General features: G+C 42.8%; 2 protein-coding genes across 4 annotated transcripts in view; both read right to left on the bottom strand.

Annotated features, from left to right (window-relative positions):
* Window positions 1-1,147: 1,147 nt before the first annotated feature.
* LOC115202918 (neuropilin and tolloid-like protein 2) lies at window positions 1,148-15,543 on the bottom strand. Of its 3 annotated transcripts, XM_029767088.1 has the most exons (9): window positions 15,154-15,543; window positions 12,398-12,454; window positions 12,089-12,235; window positions 10,325-10,573; window positions 9,967-10,014; window positions 9,545-9,672; window positions 8,677-8,905; window positions 2,885-2,998; window positions 1,148-2,758 (listed from the first exon to the last, which is right to left on the bottom strand). In XM_029767088.1, exons 1-9 carry the CDS (start codon window positions 15,161-15,163, stop codon window positions 2,094-2,096), a joined length of 1,647 nt encoding a protein of 548 aa, XP_029622948.1. In that variant the 5' UTR covers window positions 15,164-15,543; the 3' UTR covers window positions 1,148-2,093. The 3 variants fall into 3 exon arrangements, with proteins under 3 accessions (XP_029622948.1, XP_029622949.1, XP_029622950.1); XM_029767089.1 differs by lacking the exons at window positions 12,089-12,235; window positions 12,398-12,454; window positions 15,154-15,543 and adding an exon at window positions 11,602-11,837; XM_029767090.1 differs by lacking the exons at window positions 12,089-12,235; window positions 12,398-12,454; window positions 15,154-15,543 and adding an exon at window positions 11,545-11,597.
* Window positions 15,544-15,807: 264 nt separating this feature from the next.
* itfg1 (integrin alpha FG-GAP repeat containing 1) overlaps window positions 15,808-24,563 on the bottom strand; it is a 120,715-nt gene continuing 111,959 nt past the window's right edge. Inside the window, exons 16-18 of the mRNA XM_029767087.1 lie at window positions 23,383-23,465; window positions 21,005-21,122; window positions 15,808-17,540 (exon numbers count right to left, since the gene is read on the bottom strand). Of these exons, the coding sequence (XP_029622947.1) occupies window positions 17,481-17,540; window positions 21,005-21,122; window positions 23,383-23,465 (261 nt within the window). The 3' untranslated portion in view covers window positions 15,808-17,480. The remainder of the gene's footprint in view (window positions 17,541-21,004; window positions 21,123-23,382; window positions 23,466-24,563) is intronic.

The following is a 24,563-nucleotide window of genomic DNA, read 5'->3' as shown; positions in this document are numbered from 1 at the left end:
CTCTTGGTTGACACTGTCTACCATATCTTTACATCTAGGCCTACAGAATCATATCATTGGGTCTATGTTGGTAGGAATATGAACTGTGTATCGTATCCATGAGGTGTTGTAATGGCTGGAACCTGGAACAAAAGGACACTTGAGTTCACCTAACTTTCCCTGTGGCTCAGTTGGTAGAGCATGGTGTTTGCAACGCCAGCATGGTGTGTGCAACGCCAGGGTTGTGGGCTCGGTTCCCACGGGGGGCCAGTACAATAAAACATTTATTTAAAAAATGCATGAAATGAAAATGAAATGTATGTATTCACTACTGTAAGTCGCTCTGGATAAGAGCGTCTGCTAAATGACTAAAATGTAAATGTAGATTACTATGGGTCTGTTTCAATTTAGGCAGATTGAGAATTACCAGCACCAGAACACCCTCTGTTAACCTCTGAGACTATGTTCATAGAGGATTTTTGTGGGTTTCTGAGGGCTTCATTGTAGCTTCAGACCCCATTGGTACTTGTGGCACTCTGTGTTTGTCCTCTGCCTTTTTAAGACAGATGAAGCCCTAAGCACTCTCGTATTGTCTAATGCAACATGACAGCAGAGAGAGAGGTTGGGATGTTGGGTGGTGGAGAGAGAGATTCGGCTTACATGACTGATGTCTGTCTTCGTGTTTTGTGTGTCTCATCTAACAATGGGGTTGCAGTAAATTAAGTGAAATGAAATGTAATTGACATTGATTACTACAGACACTAATGGACATAAGATCCTATACACTGCATGCTACATAGTTAATTTTGATTGAAGAGGAATTTTAGAAGGTCCGGTTGCACAAAACTCAGTCAAACAAATGTTTTATTACATCGGTTCTATGTATAATATAATCATATAAATACATTTTTATAGGACTGAGCAGAGTAAATTATGGTAATTTATTACAATATACATAATATGAATTGGAGACTAATTTTAAATTATTCTAAAATGGCTAAGAATACTATGTATTTGTACACATGAACAAAAAAAAAACTTAACTTCAGGGTATTTTCAGTATTTGCAATTCCCATGCTGTTTCATTAAGTTGTTGTGGGGTTTTGGTATTTTTTATTATGCAGAGCAACTGGTAGTGTTTTCTTATAAAATGAAAGGCAGACACAGGTAAGTGAGTAAGGTCTCTTTTAATGAAACAATGAAATCCTACAACCAGTGATTGAAATAATAAATGGTGGCCCATATATGTCTGTCTGTTTTAAACATCAGATCAGAAGACAACATCTCATCTGTGTAGTCCTTATTCCACCATTCAGGTATATCAATGTTTCTGAATTAAAAGTTGCTAGCCTATTTAGGCTACTTTCTCACATCACTCTGAATTTGTTATCAACTCCCGAATAACCCTTTTCGCTTTTATCTATCATTTAAACAGTTAATGGAAACTCAACCCTGTACCAGGTGTGTTTGTGTGGGCATCCCAATCCCTTTATAGATTCCCCCTGTTTTATACTCTCTGGGTTCACCATCATAGTCCCATCTGAACTCAAAATCCCCAAATGGAACCAAAATGTTAAAAAGCACACAGAAAACACATCTATTCCTCTGTCTAGATATCCTACATGAAAATCTGCCACTTCTGAATGTATATTTACTGTGTTCCCTCAAGACATAGAATATTCATTGGGGCTCTGCATGTGTGTGGATGTGTGTGTGGTAATCATAACCTGCATCACATCATTGTCATCATAAATGTACATTTTTATAAAATCAAACAATATCAAATGAATGGGTTAAAAGCAACAACATGAAGCTTGATACTCTGGTTTTAATACACAGTACATAGACGGAAATAAAGATGAAAATAAGTTATGAGAAGCATAATATATATGTGCTTGACATGTGAATGAATGTAAATACAGTAAACAGTCAAGTCATTTTGATCTGACTCTGTTTCTCTGTGTGGCAGTGTCCCGTTATTTTGAGCATACAGGGGAAAGGCTGAATCTGCATGCGAGAGTCCTCCCTATTAAACTGATCAAAAGAAGGAAAACCAGAAAATAAACTTGAGTATGGTTCCTCTCCTCCTTTTCTTCCCCCTCTCCCATCTTCACCTAGAAGTCCATGGACATTGAGCGCTGCTGGGGGTCGACGATGCTGGTGTTATTGCGGCCCCCGTTGCGGGAGCTGAGAGTGCTGCAGCCTCCTGGTCCAGCACTTGGCCCGGCCGCTCCGCCGCGGACGTAGATCTCACAGGGGATCTCCTCCATGACGCGGTCTTCAATGACCTTCTCGGCGCAATCGTGAGTCTGTTTGTAGCCGTAGCAGCTTTTCTTATAGGTGCTGTTAAAGGTCTTCATGGGCGGGGGCTTGGAGAAGTCGTTGTGGTAGGAGAGCTCCATGGAGCTGAGGGTGGTGCGGCTCTGCTTCATGCTGCCCCCCGAAGCCTGCAAGCCACAATGGTGCTCGTGGACACAGCGCGACGTGGTGGAGGAGCGGCGCAGCTTGTGGTAGCTCTCCAGCTCCTCTGATAGGTCAGCCAGGTCAGAGGAGATCTCCTTGTCACGGAGGGAGAAGAGCTCGTAATGGGGAGGGTCAAAGACCTCCTGGAAGCCAGCCTTGTTGAAGACTGGCCGGCGGGCTACCAACTTCTTCCTGGGCTGCTTCATCTGGACCAGGATGGAGATGATGAGTAGGACTAGAACCACGCCTGAGGACACGCCGATCACCGTGCCGTGGGTATTAGTGATCTGATGGAACAGGCCATTGGATTTCTTCTCTGTTTGTGAAGCGGGAAAAAACAGTGAGTCTACTATCATGGTTTGGTTGTCACAAGTCAATTTACCACGTGATAAAAGTACTACATGATTAAAAGTAGACGATAGGAAACTACATTTTCACTCACCCTTACAATGGTTCTCATCCCAGGGGTAGACACAGTTCTGAACCCCATTACACACCAAGGAGTTATTGATGCACATGTTGCTATGGCAAAAAAATGTGTTGCTATTGCACGGGGCTGAAACAAGAGACAAGGTAAAGTTATTAAAGATGAAAACTATTGCAATAAACGCTAGATGTCTGCAACTTGAAACCATACATCATCATTTACAGCTTGCATGACATGATCGGCAATTGAAATGGCTGCTTCTCCTAGCAACCATGCAGAGTGGAGAAAAAAACAGCGTAGCGTATGGAGTGCAGTAAATCAATTTAGACGGCCATCACGAGGCACAGATGGCCAGGCGCGCTGAGACTCCTGACTAAACTAGCTCTTACAAGGCTAGTCACGAGACAGCCGAGAAGGCTGGTAAATTGAACGTGGCTGCTGGGCCCAGGAGATGGATGTACGAGGCTGGTTTCGTGGGTCCTAACAGGATGCCCCCCACCACACATTTACATCCCCCTTCCTTCTGCCCCCCCCCCCCCCACACCTCAAACCCCATCAGACAGTACTACAGCAAGGTAGACACTAGCCCCCACCAGGTCCCACCGCACCCCTGACACATACACGCTGTTTAGAGCCTGTTGCCGAACACCAAACCATTCCCCTCCACTGCCGCGAGGCTAAGCAGTTCTGACAGCGGGATGAAGGGGTCATAACATGCCTTTCGTCTCCCGTTGAGTGCGTAGAGTTCCCCTGACTATGCGCTCACTTCCAAACTGATTAGACATCTCTCGCCTTCAAAAAAGCTTGTTCTCTCTCCGGGTGTCAGCGCCGGCTCGTGTTCCCCATCTTCCCCTTGAGAGAGCCCAGAACCACAGAGGTAATGAAAATGATGATGCACAGTACTCTCTCTGCGTGTCAATGGTGTTCTGAGAAGGACTAAAATATCCAAGGTGATGGTCCAGGTAAAAGTGCCTTGACTGGTTACTAAGATGAATGTCTCTGGCGTTGGGAATTCATGAATTGAAATGCAAGACAAACATGATGAAAAATGTGATCTTTTTTAATGTGCATCAGAATGTTTTAAGAGCTCTCTTTAAAAAACATCTCTGTTGAATTTAAAAAGGTAATGAAGTGCTGCAGTGATGGGAATAAAAAAAAACAATATCCAAAATGAATACAGGAATTAATATATCTCTGATTATTCAGTTGGAACAACTGAAAAGATTATTTCCAAAGTGCTATATCGATTAATTCTTCACATTTGTGTTTTTTCATGAGAAATGAATGGTTATGGGTAACTATGTGTGTGTAAAATATTACTCTTCTCAGAATTTTAAATGTTTATTAAAATGGGTTTTGTTGCAAAACGCTATATATCCATTGTTTAGCTGGAATGGAATGTTCATATCCTGTATATTTAACATATAAATTAAACCCATCATAACCTAATGCTATAGTGTTTGGTTAGTGGTAGGCCTTTTTCCACAGGGCACCCAAGTCCCTATATAGTGCACTCCTTTTGACCAAAGCCCAAATCTTATATTACTGCATTGATATACACTACCGTTCAAAGGTTTGGGGCCACTTAGAAATGTCCTAGTTTTTGAAAGAAAAGCACATTTTTTGTCCATTAAAATAACATCAAATTGATCAGAAATACAACACGAGCAATGAACATTATACCGGTGGAAATCTGTCCGTTGGCCTGATGAGTCCAAATCGGAGAATTTTGGTTCCAACCGCATGTGTTTTTTTGAGAAGCAGAGTAGGTGAATGGATGATCTCCCCATGTGTGGTTCCCAACGTAAAGCATGAAGGAGGTAGTGTGATGGTGTGGGGGTGCTTCTCTGGTGACACTGTCTGTGATTTATTTTGAATTCAAGGCACATTTAACCAGCATGGCTACCACAGCATTCTGCAGTGATATGCCATCCCATCTGGTTTGCGCTTAGTGAGACTATCATTTGTTTTTCAACAGGACAATGACCCAAAACACACCTCCAGGCTATGTAAGGGCTATTTTACCAAGAAGGAGTGTGATGTCGTGCTGCATCAGATGACCTGGCCTCCACAATTTCCCGACCTCAAACAAATTGAAACGGTTTGGGATGAGTTGGACTGCAGAGTGAAGAAAAAGCAGCCAACAATTGCTCAGCATATGAGACTGTTGAGACTGTCCAAGACTGTTGGAAAAGAATTTCAGGTGAAGCTGGTTGAGAGAATGCCAAGAGTGTGCAAAGCTGTCATTAAGGCAAAGGGTGGCTACTTTGAAGAATCTAAAATATATTTTGATTTGTTTAACACTTTTTTGGTTACTACATGATTCCATATGTGTTATTTCATAATGTTGATATCTTCACTATTATTCTACAATGTAGAAAAAAGTAAAAATAAAGAAAAAACATTGAATGAGTAGGTGTGTCCAGACATTTGACTGGTACTGTATGTATATTATATACAGTTGAAGTCGGAAGTTTACACACCTTAGCCAAATACATTTAAACTGTTTTTCACAACTCCTGACATTTAATCCTAAAAATTCCCTGTCTTAGGTCAGTTAGCATAACCACTTTATTTTAAGAATGTGAAATGTCAGAATAATAGTAGAGAGAATGATTTATTTCAGCTTTAATTTCTTTCATCACATTCCCAGTAGGTCAGAAGTTTACATACACTCAATTAGTATTTGGTAGCATTGCCTTTAAATTGTTTAACTTGGGTCAAACGTTTCGGGTAGCCTTCCACAAGCTTCCCACAATAAGTTGGATGAATTTTGGCCCATTCCTCCTGACAGAGCTGGTGTAACTGAGTCAGGTTTTGTAGGCCTCCTTGCTCGCACATGCTGTTTCAGTTCTGCCCACCAATTTTCAATAGGATTGAGGTCAGGGCTTTGTGATGGCCACTCCAATACCTTGACTTTGTTGTCCTTAAGCCATTTTGCCACAACTTTGGATGTATGCTTGGGGTCATTGTCCATTTGGAAGACCCATTTGCGACCAAGCTTTAACTTCCTGACTGATGTCTTGAGATGTTGCTTCAATATATCCACATAATTTTCCTGCCTCATGATGCCATCTATTTTGTGAAGTGCACCAGTCCCTCCTGCAGCAAAGCACCCCCACAACATGATGCTGCCAACTGCTTCACAGTTGGGATGGTGTTCTTCGGCTGGCAAGCATCCCCCTTTTTCCTCCAAACATAACGATGGTCATTATGGCCAAACAGTTCTATTTTTGTTTCATCAGACCAGGGGACATTTCTACAAAAAGTACAATCTTTGTCCCCATGTGCAGTTGCAAACAGTAGTCTGGCTTTTTTATGGCGGTTTTGGAGCAGTGCTGAGCAGCCTTTCAGGTTATGTCGATATAGGACTCGTTTTACTGTGGATATAGATACTTTTGTACCCGTTTCCTCCAGCATCTTCACAAGGTCCTTTGCTGTTGTTCTGGGATTGATTTGTATTTTCGCACCAAAGTACGTTCATCTGGAGACAGAATGCGTCTCCTTCCTGAGCGGTATGACGGCTGCGTGGTCCCATGGTGTTTATACTGGCATACTATTGTTTGTACAGATGAACGTGGTACCTTCAGGCATTTGGAAATTGCTCCCAAGGATGAACCACACATTTGGAGGTCTACAATTTTTATTCTGAGGTCTTGGCTGATTTCTTTTGATTTTCCCATGATGTCAAGCAAAGAGGCACTGAGTTTGAAGGTAGGCCTTGAAATACATCCACAGGTACACCTCCAATTGACTCAAATTATGTCAATTAGCCCATCAGAAGCTTCTAAAGCCATGACATAATTTTCTGTAATTTTCCAAGCTGTTTAAAGGCACAATCAACTTAGTGTATGTAAACTTCTGACCCACTGGAATTGTGATACAGTGAATTATAAATGAAATAATCTGTCTGTAAACAATTGTTGGAAAAATTACGTGTCATGCACAAAGTAGATGTCCTAACCGACTTGCCAAAACTATAGTTTGTTAACAAGAAATTTGTGGAGTGGTTGAAAAACAAGTTTTAATGACTCCAACCTAAGTGTATGTAAATGTAACAGTATAGCTTCCGTCCCTCTCCTCGCCCCTACCTGGGCTCGAACCAGGGACCCTCTGCACACATCGACAACTGACACCCATGAAGCATCGTTACCCATCGCTCCACAAAAGCCGCGGCCCTTGCAGAGCAAGGGGAACAACTACTTCAAGGTCTCAGAGCGAGTGACGTCACCGACTGAAACGCTATTAGCGCGCACCACCGCTAACTAGCTAGCCATTTCACATCGGTTACATAAACTTCCAACTTACATACATACATACATACATACATACATACATACATACATACATACATACATACATACATACATACAATCTTTGAAAATATTGAGGTCACAAATGTATCATTTGTACACATCAATTTATTTCTGAAGTTCTGTAGCCCTTTACACTCATACCCATTTACGGGTTGAGAATGGCAGATTTGGACACTGATAAGCACCTACATTCGAATGCAGTAGCTGTACAGTAACATGCTATATTTAACTTCAGAGGTCAGGCTCTGCGCCTCACAGTGCTGTATGGGTTTTGACTTACAGCCATTCTGAACTTGAGCACTGCACGCGACAAGAAGTCTCCCCCATCCTTCCCGCTAATTGGGCAACTTTTGCACATTTTTGTTGTCTGAGTGAGGGAAATGCGATCACATTAAGATGACAATGTATTTTGAAAGATTAGACGTCGAGGATTACAATAAATACAGCTTTGATGTCATACAAACATGGCAAACCCATTCGTCCAAATGTGCACTTTACATTTCCATATCATAACACTCATGTCATATACAGTGTCAACATTCATGATCTTTATGTTTGATTTGCAGTTACAAGATGACAGGGCGTCATACTCTGGGTTGTTCTGAACAGAATGAGCCCGTGTTTGTCTATTGTGAAGAACATTTGCCGCAGAACATGCACCTGAATGCACTCAGGACTCCTTTCTATACGCACCAAAATTACTAATCGGTTTCTCTGAATTTCCTTGTGAAAGCCTAAGAAACATTTAAATATAGCCCTATCCATATAGGCCAAGAGCGTAAAGGGTTAAAACAAAAAAAAAGCTAATTTACTAACATTTCTGAAAATGGATATAGTGTTTTGGAATAAAAGTCTTCAACTGTTTCCTCCATGGAACTGTTCTGTAATTTACATACAACCTTTAAACCACATCTGCCATGCAAAAGGCAGCGCTTTATGCAGTGCTTCTGATCATAACGACATACTAATAATGACAAATTAGTCAGCTTTTCCATTCCTCAAAGGAAGATAAATCCCATTTGTCCATTGTGAATAATGACCCATAATTATAGCCAATGCGTTACACTGTTACATGCATATCAATAACTTGTCGTTTTCTTTGAGGTACCCAGCAAAGACTGGGGAAAAGAATTGGCTTTGCGATATCACTGCTTAGTATGCCACTTTAATTAACTTTCCATTTCTAAAATGAGAGTTGAATGTCAGTCAGTTATTTACTATTCAGAGGATGTGGATGTCGTGAATAAATCAAGAAGAATAATGGGCAGTTGGCCCCATCTATCTCTTCCGACCTTTCAGAAATCTGTTGTGTGTCTGGACAAAATACTGACCACTAAATCGTGAGAATAAAAAAATAAGGAGACGAGAGGACCTGCCAATTGATAAACTACCCAGACTGATCGTAATTATTTATCTCCAAATTAACTCTTGGTTTAGACGGCCCACAATAACTGCACGTAAGATTTTTGATGAAAGACTGAGAACACTCACGGTCGACAAACGAGGTGAAGAGCATCTGGAAGCGGCTGAGTCGGCTCTTCTCGTCGGCCCACATCCTCACCACTCCCACCCCGTTGGTTAGCATGACGTCATTAGCCACGGTGCTGCAGAACTTGGCCTTTAGGTTTTCGATGGCACTGCTGCCGTCGTACACTGCCACAAAGTTCTTGTTGCACTCGTTGGAGTGCTCCATCTGGTATTCCAGGAAGCGAATGAAAATCTACAGCCAGAAATCACCATGTTACAACACAAAACCAGGGCTACTCAGCTGACATTCAGAAAGAAATGAACCCAAATTAAGTGAAAATTGAAGCATTTATAAAGGGATATTGGTACTGAAGGATAATAGACTCATACTTGGGCTAAGCCTATCCTGGTAGGCTTAGCCCAATTGTACAGCGCACAACCACTGGGAAACATTGACATCAGATGAATAGTTGTAGAACTAAATCTTTTGAGCACAAGATTGATGCTTGGCACCCTAATAGGCTCTAATCTGAACATTCTGTCAATACCTAACCTGTCTCTGTATCGTTCTAGAGAGCACCTTGTGAATTCAGCCCGGAACAATCCAGCAGAAGTCAAGTGGCTGCTTTTAGCTTCAGTCCCAGTATTGCCGATTCTATTTTCTGCTATTTCTGTATTATTGGCCTAATACCTGCTGCCCTGGTTGTGCTACTGCTAATTTGAGATACTGCTAATTTTGTTTCCACAGCAGAGAGAGGGTCAGGGGACTGGTGTGTCTTACTCCCAGTGTTCTAATCAATGGGTGTGTTTTCAGTGGCTGGCCCTCTGCAGTGAGTGACGTGATGACCCATTTAGCCACTGGAGAGAAGGAGCGGGGGAACAAGATGTTCACCTTGGACTGAGGAGGAGCGCGGATGGTCCAGATACAGTCCAGAGCATCACCAGTCTTAATCTTATCCTCCTCTTCTACCTGACTGGAGCGGATAACACCATCATAGCCACCAATCTCAAACTGACAATCTGAGAAGAGAGAAAGGTGGAGGACAGGGGAGGGGGGGTTATGGATAAGAGAAGGATTGCAGAAGAAGGAAAAGTGAGCATATGGGAAGAGATAGAAAAACGGGAACAAAGAAACAAGAGAGATGTTAGAGGAAGAGAGAGAGGGGGAGAGAGAGACGGGGGGTGAGAAAGAAGAAAGAGATGTGTCTGTCTGTGAGAGAGCATGTGTCAGTGAAAGATAGCACCCGGTAAGCTTTAGAGCACAGAGCTCTTCAAATCGGATCGGACAAACCGGTGAAATATTGAAGCGCTTACCTGGAATCGGGTTTAACAGTCCACCCACGTGCAGATGAAAATCTGGGTCTGAAATTAGAAACAGGAAAGCACATAAGTCTTGATTCACAGAGCTGGAATTCATGAGTAAAGAAAAGTGATAAGATCCCATTAAAAGAAGCCAGATAAACTGGGGAAGACCATTGGGAGCTAATATCTGTGACCCTTTGTGAGACACTGATTTCAGTGTCTTAGTACATACAATCGGATGGTAACAAAAGTCAAATACAGCCTTTGACAGTGAATCTGTGGTTGTGCTTCAGTCCGTATTATCCCCACCTATGACTGTGTATGTAATGAGGACATGCCCAGTAGGCTAACTCTAACTGAGAAAGTGTACCTGCTATAAAGGTGTATTTGATACGGAAGCCAACACCCTCCAGCTCCTCGTCGCTGGTGAACTTGATCCACATGAAGCGGCCCGTGGAGGTGACCAGGCCTGGGCTCTTCGACCCACAGAAGCGGTCGATGATCGGTGAGAAGCCGAACGGACCATCCCTTACCTCGATGTGATCAAAGCGGCACTCAAAGGAGGGCTCCATGTAGTAGTTCTTATCAAAGGCCAACTGGATTCTTTGACGAGGGAGAGCTGGAGGAGGTGAGAGAGGAGGAGGAGGGGTGTGTTGGGTCATGTTTTTGCTAAAAGGCTTTGCTCCATGGACTGCGTTTACCAGTACAGCAGGGTCTCAGTCTGCACACAAACTTGTTTAAAAATCTGGTAACAACTAAACTCCTGTTTTCTACTCATATGCACAGCCAGTTTATGGACACCTGCTTTAATACACAAAGGTACCCAAGCTTAGTGCTCGATTCAATCCATATTGCCCAAGTTCAGCCCTTACACTAATGCACATGTGCTGATGCATACACACAGGACTTGGCATGACTTGAAACGACTTGACATGTCGGCAGGTTTCCTTACAGGTTCTGAACCAAAACTTCAACCATACATTTGAGCTTAGAAGTTCATGTCACGTAAATCACACCCCACACGACTGGCTCAAGTAGCCTCCCAGAATCAACATGACTACCACTTGCACATACCATTTTTATTAAAAGCTAGCTAATTCCTGTCTTCATAGATGAATCACACATGCATCAGACTGCCCGCAATGCTAAAATGTCAAACGGTAGAAAAATTGACAAGAGCGGGTAATGCCTTTGAACTGAAACAAATGATACCACCATTTAAATGACGATGTCACAGCTCAGACACACACGTAAAGACAAATCATGTCACTAGCTCGCCCACACTGACACAAATCATGTCACCGCCGGCACACACACACCGAAACAAATTAGCTGTACTTCGAAGGTATGTGGGAAGCAGCAATGCCACTATTTGAACCAGGAATAAATGACGGAAGCCTACCGTACAGATTCAGCCAAACCGGCAGCACTGTTATCAGAACACGAAATCACATGTATATTTCCCCTGGTAAGGACTAGAAACAAGAGCTCTCAGTTCAAAGTAGCTACAAACATAGCAAATATAGCTTAGCTTGATAACTCAATACAACAACACACTGAAACAATCAAATAAACACACAAATCGCTAACCAAGAGTCACATCATCTGAGAGACAAAAGTCTCTGGAATGCAGTCATCAAGCCATACATTGTGAAATGTAAACCAGGTTGACGGACATTTCTGATTGATCAGTATTGAGTGAATCCCCCTCCTACGACCTTTGGAGATGAGCGATGCCATTCATGATTGGGTTTGAGTCATGATGATCTGGAGAACTGGCCTCGTTTAGCCCTGCTCATTGTACATGCACATTGATCATTCGGATTGTCAAGGTAGGTTCTGTGGCTATGCTGGTTGACGTCTCCACAGGGGGAGACCTTGAGCTTCACCAAGTCTTCAATTTATCTCCGACTGACGAAATCACACTATCAGTTCCCGCAGCCTACTTCGACTCGACTGAGTTTTACCACAAACATATAGGTTTTGGACTTTTGGATGACACGACTCTGATATAGACGCATATAGTGACTGACAGGCTGTTAAAATTGCGACAAACCAATAAGCAGCTGTTATCCAGGTTCTAAGGCACTGCTGAGGCCATTTTTTGTTTGAGCGGGCAGAAACAGACATGTACCTTCCAAGATGTAAACACACTCCTTGTTAGGGGGGTATGTGTTGGGGTAGTTGGGGGACGTGAAGACCCCCCCGTTGATGTTGCGGACCCAGGTGCCACATTCGTTAAGATTCTGAGGTGGACTGCCTTCATTCTGAGAAAAGGACTCTGAGAAAAGACAGTGAAGAGAATCAAGACCATGTTTGAATTGGGATATGTATGGTATTAGATCAATGCATTGTGCTGTTGCCAGTGAAAATGTGTCACGTGCAACAACGTGACCAATTATTCCCCCATAATATGACAAGACGACAACAACAGGAGACGCACCTTTAGTTCTCTGTGCCAGAGCAAATCCCTCTTCTATCAGAATAAGGAGTACCCAGGCTGCAAGGGAAAAACATTCCAATGTCAATGATTTGCACCGTTATTTTTCATAAAATGACCACCTAATACGAGCGGGAACAGGTAAAAACAATTTAATCAAAGTGTTGAAATAATAGGCAATCTAACACACTAGCTCACACACCCCTCATTAAAAAGCAATTATGTGAAGCTTGAAATCTGCTAGTTAAGATAGGAAATAGTAATTACCAGTTTAAATGAGAAACATGCCTTCTATTCTGTTGGGTGAGATAATTATAAACCTTTTTTTGTTGTTGTTGTTACTAAATGGTGTATGTGTGATTATTGGAACAGCTGTGATGCAGGAGCTATACCGGGCATCATAAAGAACTATAGCCCTACTTATATCCATCATAACCTAACATAACAGTGCACGCAAGCACACACACACACACACACACACACACACACACACACACACACACACACACACACACACACACACAGTGAAATGATCTACGATATTGACAGTAACATACAGTTAAGATGCATATTGCAATTGATGTGTATGATATACAACAATACTTGACAGAATATTGATCCTTGGGTCTTGTAGATGTATCCCTGCCATTGTATTTCATAGGTTGTGCCATTGAAAGCTTATCTAAAAAGCATCTTATCGGAGCCAAGACATATCACAATCCAAAGTCTGAAGGCCGAACTCGATGCCTATAGAGCTCTCTCCTCCATACCAATGTTCAGCTAAATAAAGAAGACTGTACATCTGTGTATGTGCTATCATATTGTCCTCTGATGGTGTGTCAGGGAGCACTCATTGGTTGGCCCACATCATCACGCCTATCAGAGCATCCGCCAACCCTTCAGCCTCCTGTCCTGAATGAAGACAGCACCAGAACAAATGGGATAAGGCTCACAGGCGTGATGCCATAATGAGAGACAGGCATCCGGAGGCAGCAGCAACAGCACTACACTGTGTATTATATCTGTGCTAAAACTGCTCGCAGTGCCCCTGTGCACATTTCAGCCCACGACACTACTGTCTTCTCCAGATAAGCCCGATGTAGGTTTACCCCCCAACAGATTTTAATAGACTGCGCTGCTTATATCACATTAAACCGTGAGCGGGAGCCTGACTGATGCATAATGAAACATGGATTGACTATAGCCACCCAGGCTTGCAAAAAGAAATCAGACAGCATGTTCTCTACTATACAGAATTTAAAACACACATCCATGCGCACATACACACACACTCCCTCTCTCTTCCCAGCCTTGATACGCTGAAGGCCAAAAAGGCCACACTGCGCGCGCGCACACACACACACTCACACACACACACTTTTCCATGCACGGCCTGACTATAAGGCTATTCACATAGATTTGCCCTTTCCGGATCCTACGGGGGACCACTGAAAGACCATAACCACCTCTTAAAAGCAGTCTATGGCAGACGTTCATTGTAGAACACAGTTGGTTCAAACAGCTTTGAATGGACCTGAAAGTCTGAATTGAAAAGGTTGAAGGCCGTTACAAGATAGCCTACACTACTGGAAGAACATGAGTGGGAGAGCATTGTAAATAAAAATGGATGCCCTACCACATTGCTTGGTTAAATTAACCCAAAAAGGATAGATATGTCCTCTTTGGATGTTTGCTGATGCATTTTGATTCTGCAATTTTATTACAAAATAAAATATAGGGCTATACAGAGTTAGAACGCTACAGTCATTTGTTGATCATTCTAAGACAACTAGACTTTGTGTCTTTCGCGACTGAAATAGCCCAGTCCTACTGAAGTGAACTCAACATGATTTTCTCTCCCTCGGTGATAAGATTCAGTGCAGTTTACAGGCTAGGTGTGTTAAACAATACTTGTCAGTCCCTTTAATAATAGGCCTACAGTACAGTACAAAACACAATGATTTCACAGCAGAATATCGTGGCTTAAAATGAGCTGCAAACCGCAGCTGTGGCCTTGTCCCAGATGTGGCGCAAATCAGCAGGAGCTGTCACTTCAGCACCACCCGCCGTTCAGCTAAAACATGGCGATTTTCATCTCCTAAATACATTAGGCTATTTGCTTTTACCATTTGTATTCATCACACGTGACTTGAGATGTTCGGGATGTCTCATGGTCTGTCAAACACCGCTCTAGCTCTGTCACCTTTTACCACAGATGCAGAAGTGTTACACATGTGGATTGAGACGTATCCAATGCAAAAAAAAAACACATCTAGTTTAAATGTAACGATTTCTTTTTACAATTTGGATTTTCTTTATGCTAATTAGATTTCCGCGGTGGCGCCGACATCGACCTCAGGCGTTCATAGAAAAGTAGCCTAAATTGGAACGCATTCTTCCGGATTGTGTAGCCTTGTGCAAAGATCACATCTTATAAGTTAGGATATTGGCACGTTTCAAAGATGACCGCTTGCAGTAGTCTAAAAAGCTAATATAACTGAATTAGAAGTAAACCTGCAGGTGGCGATGCCATTCAGGGATTTAGGCTTCTTGCAAACATGCAGAACACAATAAAACAACTTGGCGCAAGAGAAAATACAACGGGAGACATTTGGTAAGGGTGAGTTTCGTCTATATTGCAGAAGAATACGGGACGAATTACATCACAGCCGATGCGAGTGATTAATAGCCTCTTGTATAATATCAGTGGTCCTTAATTAATACGATCCAAAAGCGCTCTGATGCCCAGTAAAACTCACCTCTGTGCATTTCCTCTCCCTGTGTGGTGGTGCCAAATACGTTCTCCTTCTTAAGCTTGCGGAGTTACACGCTTTCTCTCTCCATTTTATGGATCCAAGGCATTGAGTCGCTTTTTATAAAATCCAACTTTTCATTGACCGCCTTAATTCCATAGTCAGAAAGACAACCATCAACTCCGAATTTCCTCTGAGGAAAACAAGCGCTTCTTCTTCAACCACTCCCGATAAGCATTAGATACAACGTTAATTCCATCTAGACAGGTGTCTTGTAGTTCCACATGCAACATATGCTATTATTAAAGTAGGTTGCATTGTCCAGTGAGGTTGAGCAGCAGAGTATCCGAGAGACGCGCACAGAGAGACGCACAGAGTGGTCTGTGGCTGAACTGAAGTAATGGCACTAAACAATGCTCATTTAAGCTCCGGGCGATGTTTGCGTGAATGAGCAGCTTGTACGCATGCACCCCATCACCGAGTGTAAAATCGGATGCGTTCTCTCTCGCTGTGTACAAGTCTCTGCTCTGTTCTTGTTGTATTGAAAGATTATATTGGTAAAATTGCGCAAAGCCATTTATGATATGATACTAAACGAATGGAGCAAGTTACAATGGGGTTATGTGCTTTGCGCAAAAAAAGACGGAAAAGTTGACAGCATACAATTAGGATAATATTTATTCACTAAGTTGTTGCCAAGAGACAATCGTGAAAAAACATCAGACAGTAAAACATCAACTGCTATTTAAATGATGGCTAACATTTTATTAGACTACCATTTTACCATAAGTGCCAGATTGCAATACATTATGCTGCATGAGCTAAAAAGAACTCAAAACTGTAGGCTATGCCAAGTTGTCACTTCCAATCGTTTCTTTGGTCATCAGCTCACAAGGATAATTCCAATTTTCGGATGGACGTGCCAGTCAATGAAACGGAAGGCAGAAGTGAGACGGAAATACATTTAAATGAATTCAAAACAAGTGAGAACCACCATGAATTAAGCACGATAAACACTTTAATTTTCAACCCATCATCCCATAAACATTCTCAACGGAAATGATCATACTTCAGCTGAACATTTCCGATCACACGCACAATCACAAAAATAAAATCAATTAGACGGATCACTATTAATCATTCGTTTAAAAAAAGTTCAAACCACAGACATGAGATGATAGCATGTTCCCCCACGTTAATTCAAAATGAAATAGAATGATTCATAGAAGAAGCTTTGACATTGGTGATAATATTGATGGTTGCACTTTCTGTTGGTTAAAGAACAAACCTCATTTCCCCTTGTAAGTAGAAGTAGTTTTTAAGTGTTATGTGGGCCATTTTTCAATTGACCGCCACAGTTTAATTGAAGTTTTTAATAAACACATATGTGTTTGGCACTCCAAAAACACACCATGTTTATCATGCGAGACAAGATTATTAAGAGTGAGAAAGCTTTTTAGTCTAAGGACATGACCAAACCAGTGGGGTCAGTAGTACAGGCCATTCCAAGACCACTGTGAGTGACGGCAGTGGAGAGTGGGAGCGGTCAAACAAGGATAAGACATTGTGTCAGGTATTTGGCGGGGAATTTGAAAAAAAAGGGAGAGGAAAAATACATAATGAACTTGACATACAGTAACCCCTCGTTATGGACAATGGACTATGCGCATTATATACAGTAGTGCACAATGGATGCATCCAGTGTAAGTACCCTGTTTGGGTCAGTGGACTCTATGTGTAAGATCTCACTGTAGCAGTCCACGGAAAACAATAACCTTCACAGATTGACATACAGGAAGACAATGGATGACAGATATAAATATTCAAGTAGCATTACAATAGCAATGCTTCCCCCAAAACAAACAAATCGGTCATGTGTTTTGCAGATCAGGATGACTTGGATTGAACATTTAAACATTATTGCAAAATTCATGACGTAAACTGTTAGTGCCCAATTGACAACCGTACATAATGAGCTGAGCCAAACCATTGAATAAAAAAGTAAACTGGGATATAACTCAGTGTAATTTCACTCAGTAGTCCTGTTTAGATTTGGGTTCATCCATCATTTTGGCCCTTGAAATGTATAAGGAAATGTGAATAAAAAAAATAACATTCAAATTCCAACCAAAACTGCGCAAGTATGCCAGAAGTAACCTGTCTGTCTCTTTTACATATGATAATGTCTAATGGATATATAAACACTTTAAATGGCTCATCGTCAAGAGGCTGAGGGGATCAAGTAAATAAACAATTCCATAGACCAGCAAACTGAAATAAAACAGAAAGCAGGCATGACTTTTTTCCCATGGTCCATCTCTTCCTGTGCTCCTTCACATGGCATCAAAATGGAACCGGTGTGCTTCCTGTCTCTTCTCCCGGTCGTCCGCTTTCTGAAACCCACACAGGGAAATGGTCAGGGGTCATGAGTCAGACCAACACAGACAAGCAGAGTCTAACAGTCAGCGATATATATAAATATGAGAGAGAGAGAGAGTTAGCGAGAGAGCGAGAGAGAGCGAGAGAGCGAGAGAGAGAGAGATGGGGCTGACACCATTATAGAATTGTAATGAAACTGGCAGACCTACTGAGTGGTCATGGCTACAATCTGAGACAGGCAATCATTATTACAAGTGTTAATGGGATCTCTCTTCAACGTACGATTATGTACCCTCTGCGGATGCATGAGGATCATTCACGTTTATTTTTAGCTTTCCCTTGACAACAGGCAGCACATAAAAGGCACGTATGATGAAAAAAAAGGGGAAGCTTCAAAAATGCAGCGGAGATAAAGCTGACAGATTTGTTCTGGAACTACTCGCCATGCGACAGACGGTCCTGATGGAGGACACCGACATCTAAGCAGAGAGTCCGTCGGCCGGATCCGTGTTGCTCAGGACTTAAGGGAGCAGACAGTCTTTAGGACTGAGTGTTCAGTTACTTACACTTGTTTTTATGGCGTGCACACAGTACATAAACATACTGTTATACGCTCCTTAGGTCTCATTCAGTGAACTGGCTTGTAATCCTGTCAATATTGCTATTTCATTGTGGTGTATGAACATGAAATAATTAAGTGTTCAGGGGATACAATTGTGTCGTTATCAGTGTCAGTGCGATATCAGTGTCATTTTTATTGACGGGTCTGAAACCTACGGATTGAGTGCTAACGTGAACAATCTTGTTCTGATTGAATGTGAAGTTCAGTAACACGATAACTTGACCTATTTGAAAGGTCTACTGTATGCGGTAACCTATCCATACTCTGCGCTAAGGATATGGGGCCTTGAACTAACATAAAATAAGACCTTTGTCACATTGTATGCATTATGCAACGTGGAGGCATAACGCAGCCTTCACTGCTCCCGAAAAGCCCTGCATTCTGTTCAAACCCAGCACAAAATACAAATGGCTCAAACAAACAATGATCGATTCCTCAGGCATGAAACCCAAGTTACCTGACAAGTAAAGAGAATCCAAAATACCTCTCAGATTTACAGCTAGGCTAAAACAGAGACGGCGGTTTTATTCAAATTTCGACTAGCTTTCTTATCTTTAACCGTGTTCCGACAACACTTCCTGAGCCAGTCTCGGCTGTTGCAGGAGGTACCGTGTCTCAAACCAGCCTCTGACGTCTATTTGACCATTGAGATTTGTGCAACAAATAGCAGGGGTCAGCGTAAATATGAAAAGTAAATCACCCATCGCACCGTGACCTGGTCAACTCCATACCGCAATGCAAATGGAAAGGTTTATGGAGATTTTTTTTCTCCCAAATGCTATTTTCCCCTGTGTGAAAGGTTAGACTCTCTTATCTAAGAGAGCCCCTTCAATGATGGTGTGTTATTGTGCTGGGCAGAGTGAGTCAGATAGAACAGGAGCACTCAGCAGCAGCCGGGCTCAGATATGACTTCAAGGCAAGCACACTTACGATGCATATGACACACCCGACTAGACAAAAAGATGACAATGGGTCACAACCCTCCCCCATTAAAAGCAGACAAAGGCAGTACCCGCGCTCAAAAAGACCCACAGCAGCGGAGATGTCGGCTATCCCAATACAACAGGATACAAAAACACACAGCCTCGCAAGAACGGAGACGTCATACCGACACAAAAACAGGCTGCAGATTCAAAAGATGTGACTCATCAGCTGCAACAGTAATAACATGAAGCAGATATAAAGGTAACTGCCAAAATAATGGAAACGCTTGATTAAATAAGGGATGCAAAGTATATTAAAAGCAGGTGTGGCTCTGGAGTTAATTAAGCAATGTATAAAACATGTATAAATCATTAAAATAATAATGTATAAAAATGCTGGGCAGGCCATTATTTTGGCTACCATAGCTATGCCCCCATAGGATAACAATGCCCCCATCCACAGGGCATGAGTGGTCAATGAATGGTTTGATGAGCATGAAGAAAATGTAAACCATATGCCACGGCCGTCTCAGTCACCAGATCTCAAACCAATCGAACACTTCTGGGAGATCATTGTGCGGCGCCCGAGACAGCGTTTTCCACCACCATCAACAAAACACCAAATCATGGAATTTCTTGTGGAAGAATGGTGTCGCATCCCTCCAATAGAGTTCCAGAATCTATGCCGAGGTGCATTGAAGCTGTTCTGGCTCGTGGTGGCCCAACACCTTACTAAGTCACGTTATGTTGGTGTTTCCTTTATTTTGGCAGTTACCTGTATCTCTCAAAATGAAGGGGGCTCTGAACTGAAGTACAGAACATTGGTCCAGTAATCATCTAAACAAATGAACAGCTAGCTATTACCTGAGCTCCCATTACCTTGGCCATCATGAACATTATCAGTCAATCAACCTCTAATCAACGACGGACAAGGAGCCATGCCTCTGCCTCGCTCTCTTTCTGCTAAAGTAAAATGGCTGGGCTCAGTTCCTCAGATATGGAGCCAAACATGTTATTTTAATGCAGAGTCAACTCCAATGAAGCTAGTGTTCCCGGAACAGTTCCCTGAGCGGACCGCAATTACGGCTTCCTGCGTGCATTATAAAGCACCCGCAGCAGATGGCTTTGAGAAGACGCCAACGTTGCTCGGCGGAGAAACAAACCAGCCACGGCTGCACTGGGATGGGGATGAATCGCTCAGAGTGTGTGCACGGTAGGCTGGACACACACCACACATGCGTGTCGGCAACAGTTGCATGCAAACACATGCAAATGCGCACAAGTTTGCGAAATTCAAACAATACATGATTACCTAAAAACTCAATGTAAAATTCACAAACACCCACAGGAATGTAGCAAGACAACCAACACACACACACTCCCTGGAGGGCATATTTACAGGGATTACGAACAAAAGATTTGATATGCCGAAGGGGCAGAACAAAAGCAATTACAGCCGAGCGTCCTCACTGGTTGTGGCCCTCTAACAGCCGTGCTGGAGCTCTGTGGGAGGCTAGAGGACAGGGCCCATCTGCTGGTTCTGACCCATCTGTTCCTCTCCGAGTGAGCCCTGTTCCCACAGCGGGTCTCCTGCTCTCTGGACGAACACCAGAGCTCCCCAGCAACCCCCTAGGGCCAGGAGAAGAGAAGACCCCCGCCAGATACTATGGACTGGCAATGGTGGGGAGGATGAGAGAGGACACACACTGCTCTGACCAGAACATAACCGGCTTTGGCTCAGACTATTAAGAGGAGGGGGAGGAGGAGAGGATAGTGAGGAGGAACGCAAGGAAGAAGAGGAAAAATGACAAGACAGCACAGCTAATAATGAAGGGGAAGAGAGGAGGTTGATGGTGCTCATTATTATTGATTAAAACCGTAAACGATGATAATGACGATGATAAGCGATGTATTTGTGTCATTCCGTTCTCACCTTCTCCTGCCAGTGGAGGATGCCAATGATGACCAGGATGAAAACACACACTCCGATCAGAGCGATGGCGGTCAGTAGGACTATGTTACTGGGGGTCAGATACAACTTCGCACTCCAACTAAAAGAGGGAAAGGGTAGGAGAGAGAAAGAGCGTATCAACTGCTACATGACACTCACACAAAAAAGGTACGTCTCATCTTTTCCAACCCTATCAGAACGTAAGAGTCAACGTGCTATAATTAAGGCCATTTTGCATATTTTGCTTTATCAGAGGCGTTATTTGACAATAAAGTTTCTGTAATCACAAAATATGAAAATACCCTGAAATGATGACATGTTCGGTCCAAACGAATCGAGAAACGCTACGTCCCTGTCGGAGATGAACCATTTCAATAAGATCAAAAACAAACAATGACAAGCGCATTTTACGGTCTTTCGATGCACATATTCTGTGACTATTGAAAAGAACGGAGAGTTAATTTGAGCGATTTGACTAAAAACAAGAACAGGCCCAGATTGTGGAGATACAATATTAAACTACCATAAATGGCTGAAGAACAATACACCTGCTCAAATATTAATCAAAAAAACCTTGTGAGAGAACTTCATTAAGACATTCTATCAGAACTAATAAACACATTAAATATTAGTGGTGAAAATAAAATGTACCAATAGCAATGCAGGACACAAAATTATACACAATATGTTGCGTTAACTTGTGCCCAATAAACATTATGAGACTGAAGACACCTCCTTTACACAGCTATACACTGAGCATTCACTGTAATGTAGGAACAGTACATGATCTATGCATCTACCTAATGTGGGTGTGTTTTTCTGAGTAATACGTTAGTGTAGTAGCTATATACAGTGCATTCGGAAAGTATTCAGACCACTTGATTTTTTCCCACATTTTGTTACCTTACAGCCTTATTCTAAAATTGAATAAATATATTTTTTCCCTCATCAATCTACACACAATAGCCCATAATGACAAAGCAAAAGCTGTTTTTTGCAAATGTTTGAAAAAAAAACAAAACCCGGATATATAACATTTACATAAGTATTCAGACCCTTTACACAGTACTTTGTTGAAGTACCTTTGGCAGCAATTACTGCCTCGAGTCTTCTTGGGTATGACACTACAAGCTTGTCACACCTGTATTTGGGGAGTTTGTCCCACTCTACTCTGCAGATCCTCTCAAGCTCGGTCAGGTTAGAGATGGGGAGCATTGCTGCACATCTTTTTTCAGGTCTCTCCAGAGATGTTTGATCGGGTTCAAGTCCGGGCTCTTGCTGGGCCACCCAAGGATATTCCCGACTTGTCCCGAAGCCACTCCTGCGTTGTTGTGGCTGTGTGCTTCGGGTCGTTGTCCTGTTGGAAGGTGAACCTTTGCCCCAGTCTGAGGTCCTGAGCAGGTTTTCATCAAGGATCTCTCTGTACTTTGTTCCGTTCATCTTTCCCTCAATCCTGACTAGTCTCCCAGTCCCTGCCGCTGAAAAACATCCCCACAGCATGATGCCGCCACCACCATGCTTCACCGTAGGGATGGTGCCAGGTTTCCTCCAGAGGTGACGCTTGGCATTCAGGCCAAAGAGTTTAATCTTGGTTTCATCAGACCAGAGCATCTTGTTTCTCATGGTCTGAGAGTCTTTAGGTGTCTTTTGGCAAACTCCAAGCGGGCTGTCATGTGCCTTTTACTGAGGAGTGGCTTCCGTCTGGCCACTCTACCACAAAGGCCTGATTGGTGGAGTGCTGCATAGATGGTTGTCCTTCTGGAAGGTTCTCCCATCTCCACAGAGGAACTCTGGAGCTCTGTCAGAGTGACCATCGGGTTCTTGGTCACCTCCCTGACCAAGGCCCTTTCCAAATCATGCCCAATCAATTTACCACAGGTGGACTCCAGTCAAGTTGTAGAAACATCTCAAGGATGATCAATGGAAACAGGATGCACCCGAGCTCAATTTCAAGTCTCATAGAAACGGGTCTGAATACTTATGTAAATACATTTGCAAAAATGTCTAAAAACCTGTTTTCGCTTTGTCATTATGGGGTATTGGGTGTAGATTGATGAGGGAAACAAATAATTGAATCCATTTTAGAATAAGTCAAGGGGTCTGAATACTTTCCGAAGGCACTGTATATGCAAGTATTTGTCAGAGTGTGTGTGTTCCATGTGTTGGTGAGAGAATGTGTTAGCTGGGCATACAAAGAGGGGGGGGGGTTGTGCCATCTGCTGGCACTCCTGGGGGTAGAATTACATGTGAATGACACAGAAAACCAATGGAAACATGGCCTGAGCATGTTTGTGGGCGTCCCAAGTACAGATGTATGAGTGTGTGTGTGTGTGTGTGTGTGTGTGTGTGTGTGTGTGTACCTGCGGGGCTCGTTGTGTGGGTATGGAATGACTATGAGCTGCGAGTTGGGGATGATGGCTGTCCACTCCTGCTTCCTCACGTCCTGCAAGGCAGAAACAGAGAAAATATGTTATTAGTGCCTCGGGGAGGCAGAATGAAGGGGCAATAATGGAAAAAGTCTAGTTCAAAGCAGGCAATATATCCCACACTTCTCAGTGCAGATTCAATGTAGGGCCTGAGTCATTTCCTGTACTGCACTACAATTTGCTCTCCGATTCAGAGTTGAAGAAACTTCATTCTTAGAATTTCAAGCTCAAAAGCTTTTCAAAGCCAGTTTCTGTATTAATTACAAAAGATAATTTTCCCTCTTCAAGTTGCTACTGGATGGCAATCACTGGCAAACGTTAAAATTCATCTTTCTCACAGAGTCCTCTAGGGAAGAGAGACTCATTTCCGACAACACATCTATCATTTGGCAACATTAAGGGATAAGGAAAACACACTTGCTCGCTCACACACGCAGACGCACACGCAGTGTGTGCCGCCGTACTTTGCATCCGCGTTTACCCAGAGCCACCCTAATGAGAGCCCAGGGGTTTCAGCTACCTATACCCAAGCTATTTAAAGCCATGCATTTAAGACACAGACAGGCTAATAAATTAAATAAACGAGGTCTGCTGAAGTATCCCCCTGGTGTCAGCCTACTTCCTACAGTCCCATTAGCTGGAGTATCGTTACAATGCTGAGGGTTGTGTGGGTTAGGAAGCCATGCATATGACTCCTTCCTGACACTGAGAAATGTAAATGAAAGTGAATGACACACCTACATAGCTCAGAGATGCATATACTATGTAAGGCAAAGACTCAAAGCGAAACAGAGCAGCAGATTCAGGGATTTTGATTTGCTAATGGCTAGTGATTGTTTGCGTTTGAGGTGAAATAGGTTAAGGAGAATAACAATGAATGAGTCACCTTGAGTCAGTGCACTGTGAACAGTGTGCTAGTTCATTACAAGTTGCAGTTCTTAACCTCCTAAGCTAACCCTGACATTTTGCTCTTTAATGCAGTGTGGTTTATGCAGAACGGCGGTGAGAGACAGTGACAGGCTGCGCTTCCGGCGCTTTGGCTAAGAGAAGACGCCTGCGTTTTAGAGGAGGAAAGCGTTTCTGGGTTTTCAGAGAGCGTTTCAAAGGAGAGCGGT

This window comes from Salmo trutta, chromosome 12 (genome assembly GCF_901001165.1).
Source record: "Salmo trutta chromosome 12, fSalTru1.1, whole genome shotgun sequence".
Lineage (NCBI taxonomy): Eukaryota > Metazoa > Chordata > Actinopteri > Salmoniformes > Salmonidae > Salmo > Salmo trutta.
This window is presented reverse-complemented; position numbering and strand designations above follow the sequence as displayed.